A 16,537-nucleotide genomic window follows, 5' to 3' on the forward strand; every position below is an offset into this window, starting at 1 on the left:
TAATATCAGCTGATAATGGGGATTATGAAGTGTCAAACTATAATGCCAGGAATCTTCTCCAAAACAACAACAAAAATTTTATTTAACCTTCAGTAAACACAAAGACAGTTAGATTTACACGTAAATACACAAAAACAGAGTAAAGATTACAGCTACAATAATTCATGTAGTTATATTATGTATGAACAGGGCCGGCCCTGTATATTTGGGGGCCCTAAGCAGAATCATTTTGGGGCCCTAACTTGCTCTAAATAGTGGAGTATTGCCATTGCTATTCAGCCTACAATATTTTATTGATTTTATTGCTTATTAAATACAATCAATGAAACAGAAAAAGCAAAGCCTGATTTCTTTTACTTAACTCTGACTGGTTTGTACATTTAAAACAGCACTGTTTGTGTCAACTAGCAGCTTTAAAAATGAAGAATTAAACAATCTTTAATAAAGGGACGAGTGATTCCTACTTTGCATCCTTCTGGAGTATTTAAAACACATTTTATTAATTTAGCAAATAGACTAAAGATTCTATAATAAGATCGTAGGTTGAGTTTTTTTTTTAAACTTATAAATCCCAAAAGCAAAAACTCTGCAATGAAACAACACTAAACAATAATTAGTTATATGCAGTACTTGGTAATAAAATATACATCCTAAACTCATTAAAAACTATTAAAAAACAACAACAACAAAACAATTAGCATTACTGCAAAAATTGAACCATAAATGATAAAATCAATAAGCAAATAGTATAAATTAAATATAAAAAATATTAATATAAAAAACATATAAGAAAAAAGGAAGCAACAAATACTGGGTTAATGTTAATACCCAGACACACACTTTATTATTCCCATTAGTCTCCTTCCCTGTTCCTTAATTCAATTAGGACATAACTTTTATAAACATGTCTTAGGGAAAAAAAATATTACCAGTGTGCAAAATACTATTGCAATAGCGTTTTAGACTAAAAAAACGGGTCTGTAAAACCAGGAAAAAATAAAATATTTCATATATAAGTAGACAACGTTTATTATTCTGTATTTGCCTATTTTCGATAAATGTGCTATTAGATTGACATCATCATTAGCACTTAAAAGTGATGCTAAAATGATGTTGTGCTTGCCTCTTGTCATTTTTCTCCTCAGTTTTTCTACGCCTGAAGAATAACGTTAGTTTCGTTTCATTTCCGCGTTCCAAATTACAAAATAAATCAGGTATATAATGGGGCAGGGAATGAAGCAGAGGCCATGGTGGCTGTGTCTGTTCACGAATTCGCATTCTTGTGGTGACGGGTCGGTCTTGCAGGTTACTAGTTCTGCTAGTGTAAATATACTCTTAAGAAACTAAATAGCTTTGTTTTGGACATTCTTTTATTTAAATAAAGCAATTGCACATTCAAAATACTTAAAAAGAAGGATTTGCAACGGTGGGACTGAGAAACCCCAGCAGCGCATCTGAAGACAGAAGAGGAGTATGTGACATCAGTCTAATAATAAACACCTGATTTTAATAAAATAAAATAAGATGAAATAATGTAAATGAAAAACCTAAAGATACATGCAGGATGTAGAATACTGTATAATACACTATGTACTTTTTCTGATATACAAATTATATTAGTAATTCATGTATTAGTAACAATTGAAATTTTATTGTCATTACAGTGAAATGCTAATTAGCAGAATGCAAAAAATATAAAAAAAACTGCAGTATAATATACCATGTGGTAATGCTAAGCTATGCTCTAACATTAATGATGTGCACTTTAACACTGATGTAAAGTTTTTGATAAATGCACTTTAGACACTGAACTGTAACACAACAAACAGCTAGGCTTACAACTATGGTTAAAATCAAGAGCATTTTGATTGACTACTACAAGCTGGTAAAACATCAGATAACCGTGCCAATGCAATTAACGTTATGACACCTAATGCTGCTGAATAGATCTAATATTTTCACATTTGCCTGAGGAAGGAATGATGGGGGTAGTTACATTACAGTTACTATTTGCCATAACATCTATGCCATTCCATAACATTAGCTGACGGTAAAACTAACAGATGGTGCCAGCTATTTATTGATTAGCAAACCATATTATGCCATACCTGTCAACACTGGGATGTAAAAATAGGGGACAACAATTAGCTTCAAATAGAAGAAGACATTGCAAACATTAGAAAATATTGACTATAAAATAAATGATTTTGCCTATTAAAATCAGTGGCCTATTCAGAAATTAAATCAAGTTATAAAATCCCATTCGCTTTTTGCTGTATTTAAATATTGAATAGCATTACTACAGTTATTTAGTAAAGAGCAACAAATGAATCTCTCATTTTGTTTTGTGATAAGAGAATGCACAGATCTATAGGCTAATGAAAGCATTTCATTACTTTAGTAACTGTTTGTGCTTATTTAAGAGAAAATTAGTTGTGTTTAAAATAATACAAGCAGAACGAACATGTTTACGTATTATTAAATGTATGTCTGTTTAAACACACACCTAAATCCCCAAGTATGCCAAACTTTCGCTCCTCTTTAAATGGCGTGTACAAAAGCTGATCTGGGAACAGTTTATCAAACAGAGCACGCCCGTCAGTCAGCATGCATCACTGATTCAGGGGTCATTTATAAAATAATAATTTCTTAATAAAAAGTGTGCAATCTCAGTGAATCAGCTATGTCAGTGGCGCTGATCAATCCACAATAATTTGGTGGCTGCATTTTATTAATTTATTTATTTATTGAAGTATTGTGAATTTACGTAAGTACAAATAAATTAATAATATCAACAACTAAATCATATTGGGGTGGCCAGAGTTTACACAAGGGTTGCCGTGGCCACCCCTTGGGGACGCCCCTGTTTCAGCAAGGAAACACCTTGCACAACTAGCGGTTGTGGGGGCCGCTTAGTTCGCTTATAGGGAGGGCCAGTTATGTGTATAGATTTCAAAAATGCTAGGGCCCTGAGTCTGGAGTGGCTTGAAGCTAAAAGATAAATCACACACAACAAACTTATTCACTGGTCACTCTTTTCAGTCTTTAAATTAGGACTTTTTATTGAGGAACTCTGTAGTTTTCCATCATTATAATTGTTTTAAAGAATAAAAACATACATCAAAATCTATTTTTAATAAATATTTTTTTGTTACCTGTTAAAGTCTATGATCTTTTCATTTTAGTCAAGCATTGTACAGCATTTTACAATGACACACCAATGACAAACAAATGACATATTAAAAACACTCACCTCCTTATTCTTTAGCCATGTGTGACATGGAAAATCTCCCCCAACCTGCAATACAACAAGAAAATACAGATAAATATGAAAATAAATTTTAAACAAAAGTAAATAAATAAAAATGTAAATAAAAGGAAAAATAAGAACAAAACGAAGTGAAAATGAAAAAAGTACAACAAAAATGTTTGATGAAATAAGAAAACAAGAACTACAATAAAAACTGATTGTGCTCTTTAAAATTTGTCTTCTCCCAGAAATCCTCGAACAGCTTCAGAAATCTCAGGATTCGCACAGAAATGCTCTGTAAAAATCGCCTCGTATATTAACCGACAAATTGCGATGGGTTGGGTTGTTTTTATATACAGTCAGAAATTATATCATAACACGCTCAACAAAACTTGACCGATCAAACTTCAGCGCCATCTTGGATCACCCCGCGGCCTGCGCCCCCCTTCTCCCCCACCACCAATGACAAATAAATAGAACGAAAAGAATGCCGTTACGTCATAGGACAGAATACAGTTTAGAATTTCCTCAGAGTGACAAACGAACGAGTACAGTGAACAGTGTTTTAATGACTTCAGCGACTTGTTTTGCATCTCAAATAGCAAATAATATGTCAGCTGTGTTTTTTACTCGAGTTAATACGATCACGACTGACTTTGTCAACGATAATCATCAGAGTGACATGATGGCTTCTCCTACACCTCCTAACATGATGAGAAGCCCAACAGGTGAGCTGAGGGTTTACAAAAACGGTGTATTCCCACCTGTTATTTAATAATAAAGTAAATTAATGAGTAAAAAGTAAAATAATAATAATATATCGCCATATAAGGTTATTATTGTACAGACTTAAGAGGCCAATATGCAACGTCTCTTGATTGTAATGTGTTTTTTGTGTAGTAATGATTTTGTATATTTGAGACCTGCTCTCAGTTTATGGACTGACATTCTGGCTTTTAAGTTTCTCCTTTCCACTCAACAGAAATTGTGCCTTGTTAACGTTACTGGGGGGAAAACATTTTAGTGTTACTTTAATCTAAATCCTATGTGTAGACCTACACAGTAATTTTCTTAGTTTTTGATGGTGTGGAGGAATATTTGTATTATTTTAGCAAACTGAGTGAGAATATTATATTTAAGTCTTTATTTGTTTAAGCAGGGATGAATTAATACAATCGAGCTAAAGTTGGTTTTATATTCACACATTCTGACTTTCTCCTTAATAATATAATAACAGAAAAGTATTGAATAGTGCTAAAGTTGATTTGAAGTCATTCTTACATGCGATTTCAGACCCAATATTCAAATTAGCATGGTAAACAATATATATGGACCATTAAATGAACAAATGTGCAAATATAAAAACAACTTCACCTCAATATTAATAAATGTCCAGGACTCTGTTTCTGTAACTGAAGTTCTGGAGCAAGACTTCTCTTTTCAGTTGGATTTCTAAGACTCATTGTTAAAAGTTTTAAGTCATAGTTTACTCACAGATTTCTTAACCGAAGATCCAGAGCGGGAGAAATTGTTCACTTTGAGTTTGATGATTGCTAATGGAAAGCTGAAAAAATGTTGATATATTTTCATTAGTTTGTGTGTGTGTGTGCGTGTGTGTGTGTGTGTGTGTGTGTGTGTGTGTGTGTGTGTGTGTGTGTGTGTGTGTTTGCGTGTGTTTGTGTGTGTGTGTGTGTGTGTGTGTGTGTGTGTGTGTGTGTGTGTGTGTGTGTGGTAGAGAAGTGGTTCTTGAGGAAGGATGTAGATGTGGCACCCACTGACAAAAAATAAATAAAAGGCTACATAAATTTAATTAAACATTGTGATGGGGATTGTTAAATAGCTCAAACTATAACTGGTAAAACTCAGAATATTGACTCAAAAATGAGTGATTATAATAGTTTGGATTTTGTGTGAGCAGGAGTGAAATGTTTAAATGTGCAAAATAGTTGCTTATAGGATTTTTCCTTATGTCTAATATGGACTTATGACTTACCGACTCTTTGTCAGGTTGTATTTGACATTTTAAGTCATCGAAATGATTTGCAATTCCTTGTAATTAATTTTATTTGTCAAACATTTTCTTTTAGTTAATTGTTAATTGTTCTATTATTAATTGTACATTTATTATTGTTGTCTCTTTTGTGTGATTATCGTTTATATGTCTAATTTTCAGCAGTTTGTCTATTTTAAACCTGTGGTTAAAGAGTTTTCTAATATTTCCCTGTCCATTTCCTTTATTTTAGAAAACCCAGAGAAAGGAAGGAAAGGGAAAAGAGCCTCTGCTTTCTTTAAGAGAGCATGGAAGGCTGCAAAGCGCCCTTTCCTTTGCTGTGACCGGAACAGAGTGGTGCCCTTTGAACCACAGTCAGATATCGATGATTTCGGGCACCTGCCTGTTCCAGGTCCCTCCAGGACCGTCATGGCACATGCAGACCTTGAGCCCGTGTGGCAGCCGGGCCAGGTCTGTGAAGATCCTCAGCCGTTGAGTGTTCCGGGCCCCTTCAGCATCAAGCAAACAGCAGATGCGCCAAATGCAGATCCGGCCCGTCCTGAGTCCTCAGCGGTCCTCACAGGTCATGTTGACACTGAACAGGTGCTTCTGCCAGTCCAGGTCTGCGACCGTCTCGAGTCGTTGTCTGTTCCAGGACCATCCAGGATCAAGCCAACGACCATCGCAGATCATGTTGACCCTGAGCAGATGCGTCCGCCAGTCCAGATCTGTGAAGATCCTCAACCGTTGAGTGTTCCGGGCCCCTCCAGGATCAAGCAAACAGCACATGTGCAGAATGCGGATCCGGCCCGTCCTGAGTCCTCAACGGCCCTCACAGGTCATGTTGATACTGAGCTGGTGTGTCTGCCAGGCCAGATCTGGGAAGATCCTCAGCCAATCAGTGTCCATGGCCCCTCCAATATTAAGAATATGACGGATGCAGATTCGGCCTGTCCTGAGTCGCCTCTGTCTGTTCAAGACCCGTCTAAAATTGATGGGATGGATGGTAAGTCATCCTGAATTTGGTTCATTTTATTTCTGCCATCTGTTATTTTTTATGTTTTGTAGTTTTTAGCTTCAGATCAGACAGTGTCATTTGTTGTACTGTTGGTTGTGTATTAATTAATACAGTGCTAAACATATATGAGTACACCCCCCACAAATCTCTCATCTAAATTCATATTTTCTATAGGATGCTTTACAATATTATATTGGTGCATGTACGTTAGTTTAGTCAGTACTGAAGCCAAATCTAGAGCTTATCTAACAAAATAACTTACAATAATGGTTCAAAAATTAGTAGCCCAAATTTATATGTCAGGGAAAAATATTAAATATAATAAAAAAAAAAATAGCAAAAATCAAAGAGAAACAAAAAATATAGAAAATTTTGTTATAATATTGTAGTTTGTAATTTTTTTTTTTGCTATATTTTGCATGAATTTAAGTGTATCATCTTTCCATTTCTAAAGATGTTCTGTCACAAAAATATTATTTTAATAAATAAATCTGTTTTGTTTAAATGCACCAATATATATTACCCATGTTCACTCAGAAATAGATAAAAATATTAATTTTCAAATGGGGTGTACAGCATATATGAATATGCTGAGCACTGTAGCTGCAGCTCTGTTCATGGAGATGTTTCTGTTTGTTTTCTTCATTTTAGAAAAACCCAAGAAAGGAAGGAAAGGCAAAAGAGTCTCTGCTTTCTTTAAGAGAGTATGGAAGGCTGCAATGCGCCCCTTCCTTTGCTGTGACACAGACATAGTCCAGCATCTTACGCCACAGCCTGAGCCTGAGCCTGAACCCGAACCCGAACCTGAACCTGAACCTGAACCCTTATCCGAACCCAAACCCGAACCCGAGCCTGAGCCTGAGCCTGAGCTTGAGCTTGAGCCCGAGCCAAAGCTGGAAGATAAAGTAGACCCAGAGGCAGTAAATCTGCCAGGCCAGGTTCCCGAGGAGCTTAAAGAGGCTTTTGGTCTCTCTCGTGGTAAGTCATCATTTCCGTCTATTTTCTGTAATTCATAATTAATATAAATTATTTATTTACATTTATTTGATTCGTTTCACACCAGACAATTCAAGTAAATCTCCATGCTCTTTTTCTGTTTTTCAGGATCTATGGTGTCTCATTTTGAAGTGAAAGACCTGATTGGAAAAGGAAGTTTTGGCAAGGTGTATCTGGCCACTCACGTATTTAGTGAGAGAGTAAAGGTAGGAAACTATTTTTTAAATTCAGTCAACATTTTCCTCCTGATTATTAAATATAAATAATTTGTTGGCTTTCATTTCATTTGTTGTTGTTTTTCCGCAGGTTGCCCTGAAGTATATCATGAAGCGTAAACAGGACCGGTATCTCAGCATTGTAAGTTGAATAATTCACACAACAATGAAAATGTACTGACCATTTACTCATCCTTCACTTGTCCCGTACCTGTCTGGACCACTTTAAACTAAACTCAAAAACAGATATGTATGAAACAAGTAGCCACTGACTTCCATTGTAGAAAAAAGAGCTTTTTAAGTCAATGCTTTCTGGTTTTCAGCATTCTTCAAAATATCTTCTTTTGTGTTCAGCAGAAGAAATAAACCCAGAGACGAGTTTTGAACACATGAATGTAGGGCTGTGGAATTAATTAAAATTCATTTAATAATAATAATAATAATAATAATAATAATTCCTTACATTTATATAGCGCTTGTAGGAGCCATATTTAATAGTTTATTGTTTTAGGTAATTTATATATATATATATATATATATATATATATATATATATATATATATATATATATATATATATATATATATATATATATATATATATATATATATATATATATATATATATATATATATATATATATATATATTTGTGCGTTATACTTGCATGTTATATACTTTTATTTATATATATATATATATATATATATATATATATATATATATATATATATATATATATATACTGTTTTATATACTGTTCTTGCTATTTGCATGTCATATACTTTGAGTTACTTTCTACTGCGTATGTGTAGTATGCTTCATATAGTTCCCACAGTTTGTGTGACACACGTGAGTTTTTAGTGCGATCTGCAGAAGTTGAAGAGCACAAGCTTTTGACCGTAGAAGTGAAATATTGGAGTCATTGTTTATCAGGCTGGAACAAACAAGTTGTATGTGAGTGGATTTTGACAACATTGGCACGTGTGGATATCTGATGTGAAAATACAACGAACATACATTGAATTAGATGGACTCTCGTGTCTTGATCGAATGTAAGAGCACTAATACGCGTCAGGACTTGTGAATTAAGCATAATGGTCACAAGTAACCTATAGCGCTTTTCTGGCCACTCAAAGCGCTTTACACATAGGGGGGAATCTCCTCATTCACCACCATTGTGCAGCATCCCCCTGGATGACGCGACGGAAACCATTTTGCCCAGACCGCACGTCACACACCAGCCGATTGGTGGAGAGGAGACAGTTTTAACAGTAATGGAGATAAAAATGATCATTGCGTCATATCCCGACCTCTTGTAAAGCAGTCTGCATTCATTTCTACACAAAGCTCAGTTTCACGTGGAAATCAGTGAAATCTTGTAATGTTACTTTTGCAGCATGAGATGTGCTTGATTTATTAGAGTGTATATGATTCATTCATGTCTTCAATAGTGCTAAAGAGAGCTTGTGCTGTTGTGTGCATGTGCTCAGCCTCAGAGACGGACAGAACACACACATGTAGAGTCCTCTTTTAGATTAAACTGCATGACTAAATGCTCAAATACAAGCAAAAATGCGTCAAAACTTGGAGCTTAGTGATTATTTACTTAGTGACTAGTTTTTGTTACTGTACTTTGTGCCATTCTGCTTTGGTAATATCCTTGAAATCTGTTTTTTTTTTTTTCTAGGATGGTCATTCCACACCCGTGCTTGCGGAAGTGGCAATGATGCTTAGGTTGATGAATGCCCCAACTTGTCCCAGCATCATCGGATTACACCACTGGATTGAGAATGAGAACGACTTTGTTCTTATTCTGGAGTACCCAGAGTCATCCCAGACCCTGGGTCGTTACATCAGATATACATTGGACATTGATGAAAACCAAGCACGCCGGTTAATGCGTCAGTTGATCCAAGCTGTCAAGTTCTGCGCTGAGCATGGAGTTTTCCATGGTGATATACACACGGGGAACATACTGGTGACTCAACCCCGATTACAGCTCAAATTGATCGACTTTGGTTGTGCTCGGCCAATTACCAGCGAGCCTTTAAAAAGCAGTGAATATCGAGGTGAGTTGGCATTTTGTGTTAGTTTCTTTGGTCACAGTATTGTCTTCTGAAATGACTGAATTCTGAAGATGTCTCTCTTACAGGAGCCATATTTTACACACCACCTGAGGTTTTAAGGGATCCCACATTCCTCCCTAACCCGGCGTATGTCTGGACAATAGGCATCATCCTGTATGAAATATTGCATGGACGATTGGCCTTTTACAACACACATTCGATAATCATTGGAAACCTTGAAACAGACCTCACCTTATCTTCAGGTAAGCAGACACCTCTGAACAATCTCAGCCTCAGTGACAGAATAAAATGTGCCAGTCACGAGTGAAAAAGGATGAAATATAATCCTTACAGGCACTGTAGATATTAAAGTGACTTAATTGTGGATGTTTTGTAAGATTTGATGTAATAAGATTTAAACACGTAATGAATGTTGAGTATGCAGACATACAGTTAAAGTCAGAATTATTAGCCCCCCTTTGAATTTTCTTCTTTTTTTAAATATTTCCCAAATGATGTTTAAGAGAGCATGGAAATTTTCACAGTATGTCTGATAATATTTTTTCTTCTGGAGAAAGTCTTATTTGTTTTATTTCGGCTAGAATAAAAGCAGTTTTTAATTTTTTAAACACCATTTTTGGGACAAAATTATTAGCCCCTTTGAGCTATATTTTTCTCGATAGTCTACAGAACAAACCTTCGGTATACAAAAATTTGCCTAATTACCCTAACCTGTCTAGTTAACCTAATTAACTTAGTTAAGCCTTTAAATGTCACTTTAAGCTGTATAGAAGTGTCTTAAAAAATATCTAGTCAAATATTATTTACTGTCATCATGGCAAAGATAAATTAAATCAGTTATTAAAAATGAGTTTTTAAAACTATTATGTTTAGAAATGTGTTGAAAAAATCTGCTCTCAGTTAAACAGAAATTGGGGGGAAAATAAACAAGCAGTCTAATAAATCAGGGGGGCTAATAATTCTGACTTCAACTGTATTTCCTTTGTGATATTTCACACTCTCTGTGACGCTTCTCAGCATGCCTGGACCTGATTTCCCAGTGTTTGATCCGCAATCCAGATAAGCGGCTACAGTTGCATCAAGTTGAAGAGCACCGGTGGTTCAATCCAACGAGCCCAAATCCTGTGCAGCAGTCAGACAAGAGGTAGAGGAACACACCGAGCACAAAACTACATCAACATTCTTTCTTTGCTTCATGCTATTCCTGATGTTTTCTCTTCTGCTCTTTTTAGAGTCACAAGTCTTTTTTGACAGCATTATAACTGTGTTATTTCTGATCTTTTTCCTTCATTTTAGAAAAAACTAAAGAAGCGAGGAAGAGGAGAGCACCATTTGCAGAAATGTCATTAAAGGGACTCTTTACCCAGACATTCAGTTATGAGTTACTATGTAATTCCAAAACCCTAAGACCTTACTTGTCTTTACTAAGGACATGATTGTAAGCAATTAATGACAAAACTCCATCAGGAAATCCAGTGCTGTCACAGTTGTCTCCTCTAAAGTGTCATCAAAGATCTGCTCAACTATTTTCTACTTTATAAGTAAATCAGGTGTTCTGTCATAAGAGAGGGTGATTGTTTTATATTTAAGTGTTCATGATTGTTTTGTAATGTATTGTTCTTTGAAATGTTTTGTAATGAATTGCTTTTGTATATTGTTGGCTAATAATTCAAATAAAATCCTGTGAATCAAACTGAAGCTCTGATCATCATTTCTGTGAGTTTTCTAAATGACTCCTTACTCAATTAAAGAGAGAGTTCTCCCTTAACTGTTTACTCATGTGGTTCTTTCTTCTGTTGAACACTAAAGAAGATACTTTGAAGAAATCTGAAAATCTGTAACCATTGATGTCCATAGTAGGAAAAGAAATACAATGGAAGTCAATAGTTTCCAGCATTTTCCAAAATAGCTTCTTTTGTGTATAACAGAAGAAAGAAACTCAAAGGCTGAGTAAATGATAAGAGACTATTCATTATTAGGTGAAGGGATGTCTTTAACAAACCAGTAGTCCCATATACTATGTTTACTATGATTTAACACAGATTTGTGAAGCCAAATGGAACCACAGAGAAGGTTTTACTATTAGACAATATGTTGTTTTATATTACAATATCATATACTAATACAACAAATAGTGTACTGGGCTAATCCTTTATTTAAACAGCAGAGTTTCAGACTGGACATTGTTCAACTGTAGACTCAAACGAGTATATTGGAGCCAAATAAAATCTCAAATCACAAACTGAAAATAAAAGGATAAATGTGTGCGATTGGACTCCAGTGTGCATTGGAGCTTTTCTTGATCACGGTTAAAATGGTGAGTGAACATCACATAAGTGAACATTGTCAGATCTGTCGTTCGTGTAACTTTGGAGACTCAAAATTGTTCAAACTGTGACAATCTCTGTTTAAAGCAACAGTTTAGACTTGAGGATTGGATTTGAGAACCACTGCTCTAAGAGAAGTTCCTTTTTAGATGCCTTAGGACAGGGGTTCCCAAAGTTTTCAGCCTGCGACCCCCAAAATGACAATGCCAGTGACTCGCGACCCCCAATATCCTCAGAGGTGGTTATAAATACAGAAATCTTGCATGCAATGGCTCACACGCACCAATACACCCAGGTATATTCTTTGTTTAATTTGTTTTATGTATGTTAGTGCTGTAAATGGGGCAGAAAGTTTAACCTGGTGTTATAAAATCAATCTGCTGCATCTGACACTATTGCTGTGTCTTTAATATAATGTAATTACCACAGGGGTCGCAATCTAAATATATACGACTAATTTTTCTCTTTAGTAGGTTATGGATAAAATATGCTAATTCAAATGGTTTAATAAAAATAAATAGATTTTTGGAAATCACCAGGCGATCCCCCCTCATTGTCCCCCGACCCCTTGAGAGGTCCCGACCCCCACTTTAAAAACCACTCCCTTAGGAGGCCCTTGTTGGGTTTAGTGAACAGTATTTTAAAAATCTAAAGCACATTTGTCCACAATAAATAATTAGAAGTTTCCATTGATGTTTAATAGGATTAAACAATATAATGCTACACTGTGTTACATTAGGAGGAAAAAATTAATTTGAATGTTTTATGTTTATTTACGTTGTTTTTTTTACTTCTTGCAACTGTTTATACGTGTGATTTTAATATACTTTCACTCATTTTTATTTTATTTTCCCCTAAAGGGATGTGAGATGTATATGTTTGTACTACGTTTAAACATATTTCAATATTATTTCATAATCAAAGGGGAAATGTCCAGCCTGATCACCTACCCTAGTATTGTACTCTGCTGCATGCCTGATATACTGAATATGCCCCACACATCGAAACATTGTTTGTATCCTTTTCCTGCTCATTCTTAAAGTGTGACAGAAGTAAATGCTTGACTTGAGTTATATAAGAGACATGCATTAAAAGCCACATCAAGGATTTTATATAGTGTTGTAGGAATAAATCTTAACATGCACTTTTTGGCAAATCTGTTCCATAAGATTCATGCCTTTTCCAATTGATTTCTTTTTTCAGTTATTGAACTCCTGAAATACAGTATATGAATCATTTAGATTAGGATTGATTTAAATGCACAGTTTATTATTTATTTTCTTGCTGTTGTTCACAATCACAGAGATTTTAGTGAGACCAGTCTGCCAGCGATCAGAGTAGGCAGGTAGAGCGTGCAGGAGTAAGAATTTTGAAAACATCTGCGAAAAAAGTAGAAATACGACAAACAACGAAACGCAGCTTCCTCCGCGATCCTGCTGTCTGGCCGAAACAGCTGTCAGATGATGAGCGCTGTGAGCTTGTGAAGGGAGGGCCTGTTCAAATGACATTTTCCAGTGAAACGACCGCAGATTCACAAACAGCAATTACTCAATCATATGAAAAATTGTGCAAAAACAGCGTTTTTTATTTGTGTATTTATTGCTTTTCATTTTACATTAGGAAGATGAACGTTCCTTTAAATATAAATATTAAAATATACTTTATTTATATATAATATAATATAATATAATAATATATATATATATATATATATATATATATATATATATATATATATATATATATATATATATGTGTGTGTGTGTGTGTGTGTGTGTGTGTGTGTGTGTATATATATATATATATATATATATATATATATATATATATATATATATATATATATATATATATATATATATGTATATGTGTGTGTGTGTGTGTGTGTGTGTGTATGTGTATATATATATATATATATATATATACACATACACACACACACACACACACACACACACATATACATATATATATGGAGTGTGTGTGTATATGTATATATATATATATATATATATATATATATATATATATATATATATATATATATATATATATATATATATATATATATATATATATATATATATATATATATAGTTGCATAGTTAAATACGTCGGATTTGCAAATATGGCCTGGTTAACACTCTTGGTCTGGGATTTGTGGACATGTAAAAGTATGACGCAGAAGGAAAGTAACTATTAAAATTTTTGTCACCGATATTTTAATTATTTATCCGAGACGCTGAAACTATTGTCTATTTCTTTCTATATCTTGTGCATATAGGTTTTATTTTTTAATATTTAATGAGGGAACCGCTACGACAGTTTTTGATTGGTTGTTTCTTTCTGGCTTCTGAAATCATCACGGCGTCGTCGTGTCATGTTTTGGCGTCATTGGCGTGGGCCTACTTTTGGCAGTTTGGCACGAGATTGGGTTTTAGCCCTACAAATATCATCTTTCGTTCAATACCAACAGTACAAATGTCTATTTAACCCGGAGCCGTCAGGGTAACAAGATGATAACCCAGAGTTATGGTAAAAGGCCCTGTTCAACAAAAAAGCGCGGGATTAAGTGGACGTGCATCAGGTAACGTAAACACTTTTATCAACCAAGTGAAAATATATCAATATACTTAAGTGTGCAAAAAACACTATAGTACACTGAACACTTTTTACTTTATTATTATTATTATTATTATTATTATTATTATATTTAGCCCTTTAACTGCCTGCTCTACCAAATGGTTGACCATGTTTTGATTGTTTTAAATAATGACTGTTATAGTTATTTAAAGAATGACTTTTAAATAATGGTTTACACACACAGGATTGTTGGTTTACAAAACAATCAAACAAACATAATCATGTTGCACTACTACACTTGAAAAACAAGAAAACATGTTAAATAAGAATCTGAAATATTGTATGGCATACTTCAAAAAATAAAGATGATTTAGTATTCAAAAATATAGTCCCCGCCTCCATTCAGAAACTCGGATATTTGAATATGCTAAATAGTCTCCACCTCATTTCAATAACAGCAGCTCAATCAGAACCTTGGATATTTGAATATGCTAAATGGTCTCCTCCTACATTCAGAAGTTCAGATATTTGAATATGCTAATTAAGTTATATTTTGAGTATTTTTATAATAAATTGGTTTTACACCATATTTTCAGATTTTTCATAGGATATACAGTTGAAGTCAGAATTATTAGCCCCCCTGTTTATTTTTTCCCCCAATTTCTGTTTAACGGAGTGCAGATTTTTTTTCAACACATTTCTAAACATAATAGTTTTAACAACTCATTTCTGAATTATTAGAACTTTGCCATGATGACAGTAAATAATATTTCACTAGATATTTTTCAAGACACTTCTATATAACTTAGTGACATTTAAAGGCTTAACTAGGTTAATTAGGTTAACTAGGCAGGTTAGAGTAATTAGGCAAGTTATTGTATAACGATGGTTTGTTCTGCAGACAATCGGAAAAAAATAGCTTAAAGGGGCTAATAATTTTGACCTTAAAATGTTTTTAAAAAAAATAAAAACTGCTTTTATTCTACCCGAAATAAAGCAAATAAGACTTTCTCCAGAAGAAAAAATATTATCAGACATACTGTGAAAATGTCCTTGCTCTGTTAAACATCATTTGGGAAATATTTAATAAAGAAAAAAATTCAAAGGGGGGCTAATAATTCTGACTTTAACTGTATGAATTAATTCTGGTACTTTTACCATAAACTCACATATCTATCATTTATTAGAGGTTGATATTTTAGAAATTATGGGATGTGTTGAAAAAAAAAATGCATTGAGTGTGACTAGCAACATTAGGAGTTAGTAAATGCAATCCAAATGTTTTTTTCTTGGCGGAGCAGTGCAGGAGTCATGAAAATACCATCTTGTACTGTCTGAGTTTAACTTAAATTAGCTACATTAAATTACCTAAAACAGCATGTATAACTTAAAAAATAAGAAACATGATTATCTTAGTTTAATGCATTACGATTAACATAAACCATATCAGGTGTTGATCTTTTTTTAAAGTGTAGTATGGGTATGCAGTTTGGATGAATTTTTATTGACATGCTGTTTGGCAGAAACTCATCAGAACATGAAAACTGACATTTACTGCTCGAAAACGTTCTTCAGCCTTACTGCAAAAGCTTTTTTTTTATCAGTTCACAAAGCCATTGGTAGCCATAAACCATTGCAGTTTTTGTTTATCTTATATTAGTCTATTTTTGGAGATGCTATGTTAATATTGCGCCAATAGATGGCAGTAACAGCTGTTGTATGGCATGTAGATGCTTGCACCTTTTGGCTTTAAATATTAAAGTATGCATTTAATCAAGCAAAAATGACAGTGGAGACGTTTAAAATGGTCCAGAAAGAAAACAAAAATGCTCTTTTAAATTTTTAAAATTTAATTAAGATTTCTAATAGATAACATCACACTGAACCTCCAAAATATGAATAAATACATACAAATATTTTAAAGTAGTTTTAAATTGGGATAATATTTCACAATTAAACTGTGTGTTTTACTCAATAGTAATGCTCTGACAAGACAAAACACTTCTTAAATGTAACAAAACTAATCTTGCTTATCCCAAACATTTGCGCAGTATTGCAAACCATCCAT

At 34.0% G+C, this 16,537-nt stretch overlaps 1 protein-coding gene across 1 annotated transcript in view; it reads left to right on the plus strand.

The window, feature by feature from the left end:
- Nucleotides 1–6,821: 6,821 nt before the first annotated feature.
- The window catches only part of LOC130235919 (serine/threonine-protein kinase pim-3-like), a 33,034-nt gene continuing 23,318 nt past the window's right edge, over nt 6,822–16,537 (plus strand). The window contains exons 1-6 of the mRNA XM_056466455.1: nt 6,822–7,236; nt 7,363–7,460; nt 7,561–7,611; nt 9,160–9,541; nt 9,625–9,801; nt 10,577–10,703. Coding sequence (XP_056322430.1) covers nt 6,822–7,236; nt 7,363–7,460; nt 7,561–7,611; nt 9,160–9,541; nt 9,625–9,801; nt 10,577–10,703 — 1,250 coding nt within the window. The remainder of the gene's footprint in view (nt 7,237–7,362; nt 7,461–7,560; nt 7,612–9,159; nt 9,542–9,624; nt 9,802–10,576; nt 10,704–16,537) is intronic.

This window comes from Danio aesculapii, chromosome 10, assembly GCF_903798145.1.
Source record: "Danio aesculapii chromosome 10, fDanAes4.1, whole genome shotgun sequence".
NCBI lineage: Eukaryota > Metazoa > Chordata > Actinopteri > Cypriniformes > Danionidae > Danio > Danio aesculapii.